A 15,905-nucleotide genomic window follows, 5' to 3' on the forward strand; every position below is an offset into this window, starting at 1 on the left:
AGTTAATACAGTGAGTAACCAGTGGTCATACAACTACACTGCAAGACACGTGGAAAGGGGCAAATTTTGTCTCAGGCAGCAGCAGCCCCACATTACTTTGTTGAGAAAAAACTCCCAGTAACTATAAGGGGCAGATCTATCAAAGGTCCAAGTGAAAATTCAAATTAAAAAAATTCAAAGTTTTGTCTACTTTGACTATAGAATAGTCTAAATTCAATTCAAATTTGAAAATTCAAATATCGAAATTTATAATGTACTGTTTCTTTTAAAATTCAACTTCTACCATTCGTAATCTAAAACCTGCAGAATTGCTGATTTAGCCTATGGGGATCTCCTAGAACCTATTTGGAGTCATTTGGTGGACTTTGAAAAATCGAAGGGTTTTTTTGAAAAAAAACTTTGATTAGAATTTGATTTGATTCACACAGACATTTACTCCAATGAATGTTACTATAGAGAGAAGCACAAGAGCCTTTATACTACGACTGGAGGGAACAAGTTAGGGATCACCGTGTGGAGTTTTACCTTGACGAGGTTTTGTGACTTATCAACTTTATGATCAGAACTTTGTAACTAAACCCCTGTGTTTGTGACACTTACACTTGTATTTATACTGAATTACTTATGAGACGGGACCAGGGAATGTGCATTAATTCATTGGCCCAGTCAGTGACACTTCCATTGTATTTAATACACATTAGATACCTCCCAACATTTTGAAAGTAAAAAGAGGGTCAAAAATGTTTTTCCGCACGTAGCGCAGCAAACTTTTTTGACCACGCCCCTTTCTGTGACCACACCCCCTAATTCCATGTTCGTTTTACAAAATTTGGCAAGTTATTAAAGTTTGAAAATATTTCTCCTTATTTAAACTGTGTTTTTTGTGTCTCAAAATTGTTACAAAGTATCTTATTTGCACCTGTTAGCTGTTCTGGGCTCTCTGCTAAAAGCCAATTAAGTGAGAAACTTTGTTTCTTTTTCTGGCTGTTCAGTGCAGAGAAAAGAGGGACTTTCCAGTACAAATGAGGGACTGCGGGTTGAGCTGTCAAAAGAGGGACTTTCCCTCTGAAAAAGGGACAGTTGGGAGGTATACACATTAACTTAGCCTTATTAGTGCTCCCACAGCCCCCCTTTGTATTAGGAGTGTAAGTAACACAATTTGTCTGGAAAACCACCAACCTGGCAGCCCTTGTGTGAGTAAAAGAATAATAACACAGAGCTCTGGAGTCTGTATCAGTCACATTGAGGCCCCTTGTCTGTCACACACGGCCAACTCCCTCCTCTTCCTCCTCCTCCCTGTCACGTGTCTCCTGTGCCCTCCTCAATCACTCCTCTCCTTCCTGTGCGCTCAGTAAATCCTCCTCCTCCCTGTCACGTGTCTCCTGTGCCCTCCTCAATCACTCCTCTCCTTCCTGTGCGCTCATTAAATCCTCCTCCTCCCTCTCACGTGTCTCCTGTGCCCTCCTCAATCACTCCTCTCCTTCCTGTGCGCTCAGTAAATCCTCCTCCTCCCTGTCACGTGTCTCCTGTGTCCTCCTCAATCACTCCTCTCCTTCCTGTGCGCTCATTAAATCCTCCTCCTCCCTCTCACGTGTCTCCTGTGCCCTCCTCAATCACTCCTCTCCTTCCTGTGCGCTCAGTAAATGCTCCTCCTCCTCCCTGTCACGTGTCTCCTGTGCCCTCCTCAATCACTCCTCTCCTTCCTGTGCGCTCAGTAAATCCTCCTCCCTCTCCCTTCAGGCATCTCTGTTCCTTCTCTCAAACCGTCCGACAATGTCATCCCCTCCCCCAGCGTTTCTCCGCCCTCCTCTGTTGTTAGTGAACAAGCTCAGCTGAGCACATCCGGTTGTTTCAGGTTCCCACAGAGACACATGGAAATATCTGAGATTAAATCAGAAGCTGAGACTGAGGAGCATTGGCGGGAGAGCTCAGCACTTACTGGTGTGGGTAAGTAGCCGGGAGTTACAGGGAAATAGGCAGCCCGCGTAGTATCAGCGCCGGTTAATGTGTGGAACTCGCTGAACAGGAAGTGTTTCCGTGGGGAAGGGATACTGGGGGAACTCGAGGTAAGAACATAGAAATACAGGAACAGGAAGTGAAGGGATACTGGGGGAACTCGAGGTAAGACAATAGAAATACAGGAACAGGAAGTGTTACAGAAAGTCCAGATCAGCTGGGAGGGTGTATTTCTTATTCAGAGCGAGGGTTGGACGGTACATGTGATACTTATTATGACTCTATGTGCTGCATGCAGTGTATGGGACTGACTGTCATATGAACTGTAATGGAAGGCAAATGTCTTTATCCTGGTCTGGGATTGACAGGAGCTGAGAAGGAATGAAATGCCAGCATTAAATGCTTCATGTTTAGTATATTACAGAAGGGCGAATTCTCAGCAACTTTTCAATTGGTCTTCATTTATTTTTTTATAGTTTATGAATTATTTCTCTTCTTCTGATTCTCCCCCATCTAAATAACAAATGCTCTTTAAGGCTACACATGTATTGTTATTGTTACTTTTTATTTATTCTTCTATTCAGGCCTCTCCTATTCATATTCCAGCCTCTTATTCAAATCAGCGCATGGTTGCTAGGGGAATTTGGACCATAGCAACCAGATGACTGAAATTACAAACTGGAAACTGCTGAATAAAAAGCTAAATAAGTCAAAAACCACAAATAATAAAAAATGAAAACCATTTGCAAATTGTCTCAGAATATCCCTCTCTACATCCTACTAACGGTTAATTTAAAGGTGAACAACCCCTTTTAATTAAAATGTGCTGATCAATTTCATCTATTTGTCTTAATGAAAGCTGCCAACCTGCCTGGTACTGAGCACTGAGCTCCCAGCACATCCAGCTGCAAAACAGGCAGACTAGCGATTATAGCTGATACTCCAGGAACTTCTGTCAAACAAGATGCGGGAACATTAGAGTCAGAGTGAATTTAGGGTTAAAGAATAAGGGGTTGTTGCACCCTCCGGCAGGTTATGCTGTTGCTCAACTTACATTGTTACACAGTTTATTTAGATTGAAAAAGTCCATAAAATTCAACCCGGGTGTGTGTGTGTGTGTATATATATATATATATATATATATATATATATATATATATATATATATATATATATATATATATATATATATATAATATATATTATACACACACTCGCTGATATATATAGGGATATGTATGTAGAGCCTGGGGGATGCCAAAATACATGCAGCTGTGTGAATAGTTTGCTCCATTGGCCTTTGTGAGACTGACCAGCTCAGACTCATTACATTCAGTTGCCTAATTTAAAGGGGTGGTTGACCTTTAAGTTAATTTTTAGTATGTTCTAGAATGGCCAATTCTAAGCAACTTTTCGATTGGTCTTCATTAGTTTTTTTTTTTAAAGTTTATATTGAGTATTTGCCTTCTTCTTTTGACTTTTTCCATTTTTCAAATGGGGGTCACTGACCCATATAAAGAAGAAATGCTCTGTAAGCCTACACATTTTGTTACTTTGTATTCCTCATCCTTTTATTCAGGCCTCTCCTAATCATATTCCAGTCTCTCGTTCAAAGCAGTGCATAGTTGCTTGGGTGAATTGAGCCATAGCAACCAAATTGCCGAAATAGCAAACTGGAGATCTGCTGAATAAAAAGCTGAATAACTCAAAACCCACAAATAATGAAAACCAATTACAATTTTTTTCAGAATATCCCTCGTTGCATCATACTAACAGTTAATTTAAAGGGGAACAACCCCTTTTAAAGCCTAGTGAGTCAGTTGGAGTTGGAGAGACAGAGAGTGAGGGAGGAATGAGATCTCAGAGAGTGTCACACTATTATCTAATGTCCATGAGAAGCACCGGCACAGTTTATTGTTGCAGTTCAGCACAAATGAAAGTAACTGCTGCCAGTGTTGTTGCGGACTCTTGCCAAGTTTCATTTGTTGGCTTCTTGTAGATACGGAGGCTGTCAGGTTGAAAATCCTTCTCACCTTACTGAGTGGCTGGAGTCACACACCAAATTGAGCAGGTGGATTGGCATGGCAGGGCTGCTGTAGATACTGCTTTGCATATTACTGAGCATTTTAGTGACGAGATGAGAAGGAAACACTGGGGAAGCAGTTATGCCTCTGTTTCATTGCTTTAATTTCTGTAATTAGACTCCTTCCAGCTCCAGCCAGTCCATGTACTGTATATACTCGAGTATAAGCCGTCCCGAGTATAAGCCGAGGTACCTCATTTTACCTCCAAAAACTGGGAAAGCTTATTGACTCGAGTATAAATAATGCAGTTGGTTGTGGAACAAACCCAAGGCAGCAAGTTGACTGCAATACTCTTTAATGGGAGGTAGAGTTACACAACATGTTTCGGGCGGAGCCCTTTGTCAAGTGTAACATGTTGTGTAACTCTACCTCCCAATAAAGAGTATTGCAGTCAACTTGCTGCCTTGGGTTTGTTCCACAACGTCTGCATTATTGATACATTGATTTGGGATATCGAACACAGGATAACCCGTGGAATTAAACCAACAAAGACTTTTGGTGAGCCGCAGCCATTCCTTTATTTGACTCGAGTATAAGCCTAGGGTGAGAAATGCAGGCAGCTTCTGGTAAGTTTCTGGTAAGCTCTGTTATTGGGTGCGCAGAAGCAAAGAGAGAGACATCCAGCACTTGTGTCCATATATAGGGCTGACATCAGGGAAGCAAAAGGGACTTGTCATTGGCCCTAATTTCCTATGAAAAGGGCAGTTAGAGTTTGGGAACTGAAGATCATTATGGATCACTGGCACAGACGCTTGGAAAATGGTAATTAAAGCAACCCTGGCCATGTTGAAGTCCACATTTTCCTAACAATGTTGCTGCCATTCTGTAGTTCTTTGATCCTTTTCCCAACCTATGGGTATAATATGGAATAATGATCTGTGTGCTCCAGTATAGGTATCTAGTAGCAGTCCATATACATGAATGAGGAAGGAGTCCATTCTATGATTATAGCAATATAATGGAAAACAGGGGCCTCTAATTAAGCCATATAAGGAAGCTCCAATAAGAAGATACAGTCAGAGTTGAGCTGAACTGCAACAGGCAATAGGGTTTCTTTTATTGTGAGCATCCCCCATTGATATACACTTTTCTTGGAACCAAGAAAAATATATGGTGGCCATGTTTATTCTATTGTGTCCCTGTTCTGAGAGTATTTCTTATGTTGTAATGAAGCCCAAGATGTACCACACTAGTAGCAACATGTCCTCCACTTCTACTGTCATGCGTCCAAGCTCAGTATAAAAGGTTTGGGGTGGAACCCATGTGCTCAACTAGTTACACCAAAAGAGCAGAATGAACAAAACTATTGGCAAGTGTTTTATGAGTGGTGGCTATCACGGGTGTGGACCTCAGAGCCAACTTCATGATGTGGGTTTGTGTTCCTTGCTGTCAGGTTCTCCAGAGATGGAAACAAGGAGGTTAGAGGGGAAATGGGAGAATGAAGAGCCGGACACTGAGGATCCTCTGGACACAATAAAGAGAGAAATGGATTCTGATCCTTTAGAGGGTGAGTAACGTTTGTGTAGGACACATCAACTGTTTACACACAACAACTCAACTGCACTGGAGGGACAAGAAGAGCTAAATGAAAATCAGACCCTCCTCTTTTTAGACATGAGCTCATTCAGTTTGACTTGTGTAGAAAAGCTGCATAAATGTATGAACTTCCAGGAATAAATATGGATCTATTTTTTATATAAACAGATTGCTCAGAGGGTGAGTAACGTTTGTGTAGGACACAGACCATCTGATTACACAGAGCTCAACTTCATTAGAGGGATAACAAGTCACTGGAAATGGAAAACAGACCCCTCTCTTTTTTTGACATAAGCCCATTTAGTTTGACCTGTAGAAAAGCTGCACGAACACCGTGTGAACTTATAAATATGTGTGTGAGTCTAAGGAGAGGGAGTACTAGAGAAAGATTCTTTGTCTGCTAAATGGTCTATTGCGGAATTACCTGGAAGGATTACAGCTAGTATTGGTAACTGGCCACGCACTTTTAGAATTGCTTCACACCATGGGGCGATTAGTTTCGCCAGGGCTCCGCAAATTCACTAAAATCCGAAGTTGCGCTCAGGGGTAGCGTAAGGTTGCGGAGTTGCGCTAGCGTTGATTCGCTATATAAAGCAAAGTTACGCTAGCGAAGGCTAATTTGCATACGGCGCGAAATTCAAATTTCAATGGAGGAACACGTATCAGCACTACAAATGCCTAGAAAACCTTCAAATCAGCAAATAAAAATGTTATTTTGCCCTTACACATGTGCCCACTGTCTAGGTAAGTTGCCATGAGTCAGGAAATGTTAGGGGGGAGGAAGGGGAGCCCCAAAAAAATTTCGATCTTTTTCAGCCATCATGTAGAAAACACGCCAGCGTTTTTTTGGGACTTAGAAAAAAAATTGACTTTTTTTTTTAAACAATCCCTATATACTCCTATTGCGCTTCTCCAGGTCTGAGGTGACGAAGGAAGTCTAGCGTAAAAGGTAGCGTTCAGTACACTGCGCAAGTTAGTGAATTTGCGTAGTTTCGTCGCTAGCGAAAATTCGCCTGACGTAAGGTTGCGAAGTAACACTAGCAAAACTACGCCAGCGTTCGTTAGTAAATTTGCCAGTAGCGAAAATGCCAAACGCCTAGCGAATTAACGCTAGCGTTCGGCGCTTCGCGGCTTAGTGAATTTGCCCCATGACTGATACATACCCCAGATTGATGAGCTGGTATATGGGTCTCCCCACTCTTTGCCTTTAAGGTACAACAAAAGGCCTGGGAAGGAAAAGCAAAATTTACCAGACAAGGGTTGGGAGAGTTGGGGGTCCACCATGGGAAGCCAAAACTGGGGAGGAATGTAGCCAAAGTGAGGAGCTACAGACTAGTTGTGTGTGAGTAGCCTGAAGTTGGTCTACTAGTAGCCCATTAAAGCCCTCACTGCCACGTCTCCACTGGTTGGAGACAACTGTTTGCTTGAAAAAAACCTGGCCAGGGTCGTCTTGTTCTATGTTGTTACCGGCTGAAACGGCCACAGTCATGGGGTCGGCTTCCTCTGTAGTTACATGAAAATGTAATGTAATAATATAAAGTTTCAACATACTGAAATAGGGAACTTTTCTACATGTAAAACATACTTTGTCACATGACTTTTCATCATTGTTCTTGCTCACTGCTTGTATCTGCTCCAATAGTCTTAAACAGGTCTGTAAATGAGTGGGACTGATAAGTGTTAGTGGTTAAGCTCAGTCTGGCTAGTAGCATGGCAACATGCAGGGGTGGCAAGTAGATCATCATATGGGCTCTGGCTCTATTATTGGGTGTGGCAGAAGCAAAGAGGGGCATCCAGCACTGGTGTCCATATGTAGGGGCTGCCATCAGGGTAACAAAAAGGACTATGGGCTCCTATTGGCCTATAAAGGGACTGATTTCCTCATTTTCCTATAGTATTTCTTATTTTAATGAACCACTGAAGCCAAAGATGTACCTCTCTAGTAGCCACATGTCCATGGTAACAGGTCTGAGTGGAACCCAGTGTGCTCATCTAGTTATGTCAAATGAACAAAAATATTGGCATATATATCGGCATGTGTGGACCTCATAGCCAACTTCATGGTGTGGGTTGTGTTCCTTGCTGTCAGGTTCTCCAGAGATGGAAACAAGGAGGTTAGAGGGGAAATGGGAGAATGAAGAGCCGGACACTGAGGATCCTCTGGACACATAAAGAGAGAATGGATTCTGATCCTTTAGAGGGTGAGTAACGTTTGTGTAGGACACATCAACTGTTTACACACAACAACTATGCACTGGAGGGACAAGAGAGAGCTAATGAAAATCAGACCCTCCTCTTTTTAGACATGAGCTCATTCAGTTTGACTTGTGTAGAAAAGCTGCATAAATGTATGAACTTCCAGGAATAAATATGGATCTATTTTTTATATAAATCAGATTGCTCAGATTGAAAAGGATACCATGTTACTCCTAAGAAACCGTTTGCCAACTCCTCTTTACAGCAATCTCTCCCTTAAAGGAGAAGGAAAGCCCCAGGGTGCAAAACCCCTCCCCCCCTCCCTCCTGGCCTAGCCTGTCCCCCTGGGCAAATGCCGCCTAACTTTTTACTCACCCCTCTGTGCAGGTCCTGTCCACGGAGTTTCGCAGTCGCCATCTTCTCCCACGCGCGGTCTTCTTTCCTGCTCTGACCGGCGTCTTCTGGCGCATGCGCAGTAGGTAACAGGTACCGGTACAGCTCTACTGCGCATGCGCCGAATGTCACAAAGTTTTCCGATTTCACTTCGCGACATTCGGCGCATGCGCAGTAGAGCTGTACCGGTACCTGTTCCTACTGCGCATGCGCCAGAAGACGCCGGTCAGAGCAGGGAGAAGACGCGTGTAGGAGAAGATGGCGACCTGTGAACTCCGTGGACAGGACCTGCGCAGAGGGGTGAGTAACAAGTTAGGGGCATTTGCCCAGGGGGACAGGTAGGCCAGGAGGGAGGGGGGAGGGGTTTTGTCACCCTGGGGCTTTCCTTCTCCTTTAACTTGTTCCACTTTAATGTGATAGAGGGGTCACATCAAAGTGTGAGCCTATAGAGGGGTATGATATATATATATATATATATATGATATATATATATATATATAATATATATATATATACACACACACACACCAGTTGCACCATGTCCTCCCAGTTCTACTGTCATGGTCCAACCTGACTAGAACAGGTTTTGAGTTAAACCCAAGTGCACATCAAGTTACACCAAAAGAGCAGAATGAACAAAAAGATAGCCACCACTCATATAACTGTGTCAATCACATGTGTGGGCCTCATAGCCAACTTCATATTGTAAGTTTGTGTTCCTTGCCGACAGGTTTCTTCCGAGATGGAACCAACGTGGGTAAAAGTGAAGAGTAAAGAGTCAGACACTGGAAGATCTCTGATCACAATAAAGATAGAAATGGATTCTGATTCCTTAGAGGGTGAGTAATGTTCTGTAGGACACAGACCATCTGGTTACACACAGCTCACTTTTATTAAACGGACAATGATAACATTTGACATGATCTCTTCAGTTGGGGGTGTAAAGCAGCATAAATATCTCAACTTCCAGGAATAAGACTTTCTATACTTGCTGGACCTACCTCTGTCCAGACCCTTCAGCACACAACCTCCTCCAGCAGGTGGGGAGCAAAAGATTGAGAATGTGCGGTGGATTCAGTTTTATATACAGTATTAGGGAAATACTTGCTGGATTCAGTTTTATATACAGTATTAGGGAAATATTTGCTGTATTTTTTGTCTTTAAGATGTTTTGCAAGTCATCCAACCGGCTTTTTCATTTAAAAAAGACTTGTACAAGATCTTTCTGGAGTTTATTAAAAATAATAAACACCTCATCCTGGTCTACTTTAAACCCAGCAACTATTTTACCCAAAAACAAACAAAAGTAAAGCATAAGAAGAGTAACGTGGTGTATGCAGTGCAGTGAGGAGAGCTCTGACTTGTTTATGGGAGAAAAGCAATGAGTACACCCAGGTATGTTGCAGCACAGAAGAGCCAGCTCCTCTGATCAGGACTCGTGCTTGAAGACTTCAAGTTCACATTGGTGTGACATCTATTGTCTGCCACATACAATGCTTTTAAAGGAGAAGGAAAGCTACTAACAAAGTTTACTGCCAATAGATTAGCCACATAAGCCACACCCATTGGTTCATCCACTTTAAAGCAAAGCCATTTTGCTGTTTCCTTTTTGGTATTTCCTACTAATGCCCAGTTTTTTACGTATGTGACTTGTGGGGACCCCAAAATGAAAATTTTGCATATGACTTTTCTTGCTGCCAATTCAGCTACTGCAAACACAGCACATTGCCTGTGTATTGTGTATCGTAACAACCCCATCATATTCTATATAACCCAAGATTATTTTATATATATATATATATTTTTTCACAGAAATAAAGAAGTTTCCAATTCCAGCACTGCCTTCAGGAGCTCTCTGACCCCATGCTACTTCTGCTAAACAGATTATGCCGATTGAAGCAATATTCCAGGGTACTTAACTCCAGGAACATCTTCCTACAAGTCATTCTGAATTGACTTATTACAGTAGAGATTTACTGGATTTGCTCACATCTAGCAACCAATCAGATGTTTTTTTTCTACACAGCTAACACAGTTCGTTGGTTGCTATGGTTACTAGATCAGTAGAAAACCTAGGACCAATTGATACATTACTGTAACCGTTTTTCATGTAGTAAAGAAAATGTTAAACTTTCTGACCCCCAACCATACCTACATTCCAAAAGAACATGTCTAGACCTACAAATTTGGCTGATGCACTTATAAAAGTTCAGAAAGTTGATGTTGGAGGGTGGGCTGAAATTAATTTTATTGGCAACCTCCCATAAAAATAATCATTCAGATAAGTCAAAGAATGTGAGGATGAACAAAGACACCAATATTCATGAACCCATATTTTTCATGGATTACATGCAGATTTAGTACAGCCTTCTGATGCTGATATAAGATTTAGAGGACATGTAGCCCCAACTGGTCTAGGCAAACCAATGTCATAACCAGTTTAGGGATAACATTTACAGATGCCTCAAAAAGCATCTAGAGAAGGCAATGCATGCACTTGTCTTGGGTTGGAGAAAGGTTTTGAAATTTCCTCTTCCACCTAAATTTGTATTCCTTTTGATATCTGGCTGGCCTAAAATCAGATGCAATGAGGCCTGCTCAGGACAGTGAAACTGAAGATATATCTGGTAAAGTGAAGCCATGATTTAATGTCCAATAAATTCAAGGCCACTACCCGTGTAGGGGGTTAGATATCTATGTGACTGGTTTGCTATTGTTCCTGTCAAGAAGTGGATTTCTTGTAACATAGTAAATTAGGTTGGAAAAAAAGACACACATCCATCAAGTTAAAAATTAATTCCATATATAACCTGCTCCATGTGGAGCATATCCAATTTGCCTCAGAGGGGGAAAAATTCCTTCCTGACTCTAAAATGGCATCGGACTAGTTCCTGGATCAACTCGTATGTTAATGGTTGAAAGAGCTACATCAGCCCAAGAATGTATATAGTGGGCTGCTGAGTGGCAGGGTTAGGGTAATTTCCAGTGCCAGACATATAAAATCATGTCTGGATCTTAACAGCTGAGTAGCAATCCACAGTTCACCAGAGCCACATTTAAACTCTCTTAATACACCTACTGTGGGTCCTTTTCCAACCTGTTTATGCTTACTCCTGGTTTTCCTCTTGTGGATTCATACCACTCCTTCACCAGTTAGTTCTCTGTTCTCGTTGCTGAGGGTATACTGTATGGGGAGCTGTAAAGAAGTCCCATTCCAGCAGTTGAGTTTCAAGAACTTTCTACTGGGGAGGTCTGATTTAGAGACTTTATCTCAACAGACCATTGTTCTCACATGACCTGTTCAGGAACTTCAAGGAGACTACAGAACCATTCAGTCCAGACTTTCCTCATACTCATCAGCCTGTACATCCAACATCCAATTCAGATGCAGCCCCACCAGCCTTTTCTACTGTACTTCCTGAACCTCCGGTTCTCCTGCCTCAACATTTTGTAGGGGACCACAAACAGTTTTTTTTCTAACGTGAATGGTTGCAGATTGCAATTGTTCTTAAAACCTTGAACTAATGCTGAGGAGAAGACATTCCTCTTGGAGAATGTTAGTCTTGGGCTCACTCTTGTTAGAAATGAACAGTCCTCTTCTGAGTGACAGTGTTTAATATAAGCCACTGCTTTTCTTTATGATGACCCTCAACAGCCTCCCAATTGAGGTCTATCCTGCAGAATTTTGGAAGTGGATACTTGTTGGAATGAACCTACCCTCAGATATAGGTATTGATTTAGTCTTTCTGAATACTGGAAAGAGAACTGGCTATAGTTGGGGGGCTGACTCTTGAAGAACCTTTTTCGGCAATTTAAATTGACTTTTGTTTAAGAGACAGCAATTCTGATAGACTTGCTTTTCAAGCTTCTTTGTCACACTCAAAGCTCTTCCACCAGTTTATCCTCCCTTTGATGAGCATGATCCTGTGCAGCTCAGGTTGGTTCAGCTAAGCTGAAGCCCAGGGGAACCTTTACAGAAATGATGTTGTAACCTTTGCTTTAATAAGACTCTGCTGATCATCATCAAAACCTGCCCAGTTCATCCAGATGGTAAACCTGTTCCTTGTAAGGTTCAGGACATGATTAAGTTACATTTTTTTCTAAAGCCCAGCTTTCCATTTCATGACAGTGGGGAAGAATGTATGTGTTAGTAGCAGCAATCGTTGTTTCTGGTGCTCACAACCAGGTAGAACACTTGTGCAAGGGCAACTTGTGTTTAATAAACTGGCCCTGGTCTTCTTCCATTTTATTTATGAAAATAACTATAATCTCGGCCTGGTTGCATTGATCTATTTTCTATTTTTTAGGTAACTGCTCAACAGACACAGAAGAAGAAGAGGAAATTCACAATCTAGCAGGCAATGGTCTCTCCTATACACAGAGTGAAGCCAACGGGCCATCACACCCAAACAACCAGATGGTGAGTGAAACGATATCAATGCATTCAGTGGGGGCAGAACTTTAGTACTAATATACTTCTGTCTTCTCATCAGCTGATCCACCAGACAGTGAACACAGATTCATCAAATAATTCACACACAGACCCTGGAGAACATAGTTTTGCCTCTGGCAAGAAAGTCTATAAAGGGAAAAACACCTTCACAGAGTCTGAAAATCTGTCACAGCAGAAATTCCAAAGAGAAAAGAAAGCCTTTGTTTGCAGAGAATGTGGCAAAGAATTCCCACAAAAAAGCAACCTTCTGCGACACTATAGGACCCACACAGGAGAGAAACCTTTCTCTTGTTCAGAATGTGGGAAAGAATTCTCTGATAAATGCACCCTTCTCAGGCACCATAGAACCCACACAGGGGAGAAACCTTACAATTGTACAGAATGTGGGAGAGAATTCTCTCACAAGAGCCAACTTTGCAGACACCAGCGAATCCACACAGGAGAGAAACCTTACTCTTGTACAGAATGTGGAAAGGGATTTTCCCAAAAAAACACTCTTTACAGACACACGAGAATCCACTCTGGGGAGAAATTTTTCTCTTGTTCAGAATGTGGAAAGCTATTTTCTCAGAAAAGCGCCCTTTACTTACACCAGAAAACCCATATAGAAGAGAAACTGTTCTCTTGTACACAATGTGGGAAAGAATTTTCTCAAAAAAGCTCCCTTGACTCGCACCAGAAAAGCCACACAGGGGAGAAACTTTTCTGTTGTACAGAATGTGGGAAAGAATTTTCTCAAAAAAGCTGCCTTGTCTCACACCAGAAAATCCACACTGGAGACAAACCTTTCTCTTGTACACAATGTGGGAAAGAATTTTCTCAAAAAAGTTCCCTTGACTCGCACCAGAAAAACCACACAGGGGAGAAACCTTTCTGTTGTACAGAATGTGGGAAGGGATTCTCTACTAAAAGATACCTTTGCCTACACCAGAGAACGCACACAGGAGAGAAATATGCCTCTTGTGCAGAATGTGGGAAAGGATTCTCACGGAAAGCTTATCTTGTCTTACACCAGAGAATCCACACAGGGGAGAAACTTTTCTCTTGTACACATTGTGGAAAGGAATTTTCTCAAAAGTCCTCACCTTTCCTTACACGAGAGAACCCACACAGGGGAGAAACCTTACATTTGTACAGAATGTGGTAAACAATTCTGTCAAAAAAGCTCCCTTGCCTTACACCAGAGACTCCACACAGGAGAGAAACCTTTCTTTTGTACAGAATGTGGGAAGGAATTTCCTCAAAAACGCTACCTTGACTCACACCAGAAAATCCACACAGGGGAGAAACCTTTCTGTTGTACAGAATGTGGGAAGGGATTCTCTACTAAAAGATACCTTTGCAGACACCTGAGAACCCACACAGGAGAGAAATATGCCTCTTGTGCAGAATGTGGGAAAGGATTCTCACGGAAAGCTTATCTTGTCTTACACCAGAGAATCCACACAGGGGAGAAACTTTTCTCTTGTACATATTGTGGAAAGGAATTTTCTCAAAAGTCTTACCTTTCTGTACACGAGAGAACCCACACAGGGGAGAAACCTTACACTTGTACAGAATGTGGCAAACAATTCTCTCAGAAATGCATTCTTGTCACACACCCAGAAAAATCCACACAGAAGAGAAAACTTTCTCTTGTCCCAGAATGTGGGAAAGAGATTTCCTCAAAAACGCTACCTTGTCTCACCCAAAGAACCCACACCAGGGAGAAACGTTCACATGTACTGAATGCGGTAAAGCATTTTGCACCAAATAAGCCTTAAGAAACATTATAAAAATCCACAAAGATGAGAAAATGTTCACTTCTGCAGAATGTGGGGAAGAATTCTTTCTACAGAACCATCTTTCCGCACACTCACGAAATCCACAGAAATGGTGACATAGTGCATGAAATGTTGCCTAATAATCCAGATTTAAGTTCATTTTAGATCAGGTTTCTCATGGTGGGACTGGCAAGTAAAACTCCCCTCTCCAATCCGTCACTACTTCCCATGGGGCTATGCACTAGTTAAAAGCCCAAGCAATGGAGACCCACACTGGACCTCAACCTGTCACACACGCTTGCTTTGGTGATTTGGTAAGACACCTATAGAGACAGTATTCTCGGGGTTGCCTTTTCCAAAATGTCCTCACCAGTAAACCTCCTGAACTATAACTCTCAGATACGCTATCTCGATCATTCATCCCTGGCTGTTCTAGTGACATACATTCTACAAGAATAGTACGAAATAATATTGAAGTTGGTTGTTTCCATGGTAAACAAATATTCATTGCGCCAACAATAACAAAATGCATATTACTCCTACCACAGATTGTCTGCCCCAAGTGGCATCAGGATTCACAGTTTTGCTCAAAGGCTCAATGCATCGTCTATCCCTGAACTGGCAGTCCCTACGGAATTCGGTGGATGCCTCACTGGGGAACTAGCCGCCCAAAACAACCATCATCCATTTGTTGGAGGCACAAAACTGCTCTTACCAGCTCATACTGTATTTCTTACACTCATGTAGTGAGATATAACTAGAGTTGGCTGCCCTTAACTGAAGCCCTTATTCATAGAGTGTCCTTTGTTCACTGAGTGGGTAAACCGGCAAAACTACCTATACTGCTTCCCAATAATTTAGGGTGGCTTCAAGCATTGACTTATCGTTGGAAAAACTATGGAAAAACTGCCGCCATTTGCCATTCGCCACTCAATTAGTTTGGCACAGTAACGGATCTATAGTTATGAGCACATGACTGCCTTTGAGCTGAATGGCAGTGCATCTGTAGAGCTCTGTGCTCCACACCAGATCCAGCGATGGGGAAAAGGAAGGAAAGAAATACGGGGGAAAAAAGCAATCCATGGCACAAACCAAGCTAAAACTGCTTTTCTTTAAAAAGAAAACCAACCTTGTGCAATCCAAGATGACGGCCCGTAAAATAGGAAACCTGCTTCCCAAATACGAGAATATTTTAACATTGTAGAGATCAAACAAATTCATAAATTATTCACATTATTAAATATGCCCTATGTCCACAGCTAGTGGTCGAAATGGGTTTGCTATTAACGTGACTTGGGCTTATCTGAAAGCAGTTCTGTTGTGTAGTGCTGGATCTTTCTGAATGCTCAGAATTGGGCACAGTGACCTGAGATGGCTTGCCTACACACCAATATTAAAAATAAATGTATAATAGATAAAGTAATGTAGAAATAAATACAATACTATAAAAATTATAACAGATTCCTTTTAATTCTGTATTTTAAGTAGGAATGCCACAGAATACAAAATTCAGTTAGGGACTTG

At 41.9% G+C, this 15,905-nt stretch overlaps 1 protein-coding gene and 1 pseudogene across 2 annotated transcripts; both read left to right on the forward strand.

Moving 5' to 3' along the window:
* Positions 1-403: 403 nt before the first annotated feature.
* Positions 404-7,754, forward strand: LOC121395203 (gastrula zinc finger protein 5-1-like). Of its 2 annotated transcripts, none has more exons than XM_041568223.1 (4): positions 404-569; positions 1,856-1,947; positions 5,434-5,547; positions 7,666-7,754. In XM_041568223.1, exons 1-4 carry the CDS (start codon positions 556-558, stop codon positions 7,746-7,748), a joined length of 303 nt encoding a protein of 100 aa, XP_041424157.1. In that variant the 5' UTR covers positions 404-555; the 3' UTR covers positions 7,749-7,754. The 2 variants fall into 2 exon arrangements, with proteins under 2 accessions (XP_041424157.1, XP_041424158.1); XM_041568224.1 differs by having other exon boundaries at positions 410-569; positions 1,741-1,947.
* Positions 7,755-8,964: 1,210 nt separating this feature from the next.
* Positions 8,965-14,381, forward strand: LOC121395242 (annotated as a pseudogene).
* The last annotated feature ends 1,524 nt before the right edge of the window (positions 14,382-15,905 follow it).

The sequence above is a fragment of the Xenopus laevis genome, chromosome 6S (genome assembly GCF_017654675.1).
Source record: "Xenopus laevis strain J_2021 chromosome 6S, Xenopus_laevis_v10.1, whole genome shotgun sequence".
Taxonomy (NCBI): Eukaryota; Metazoa; Chordata; class Amphibia; order Anura; family Pipidae; genus Xenopus; species Xenopus laevis.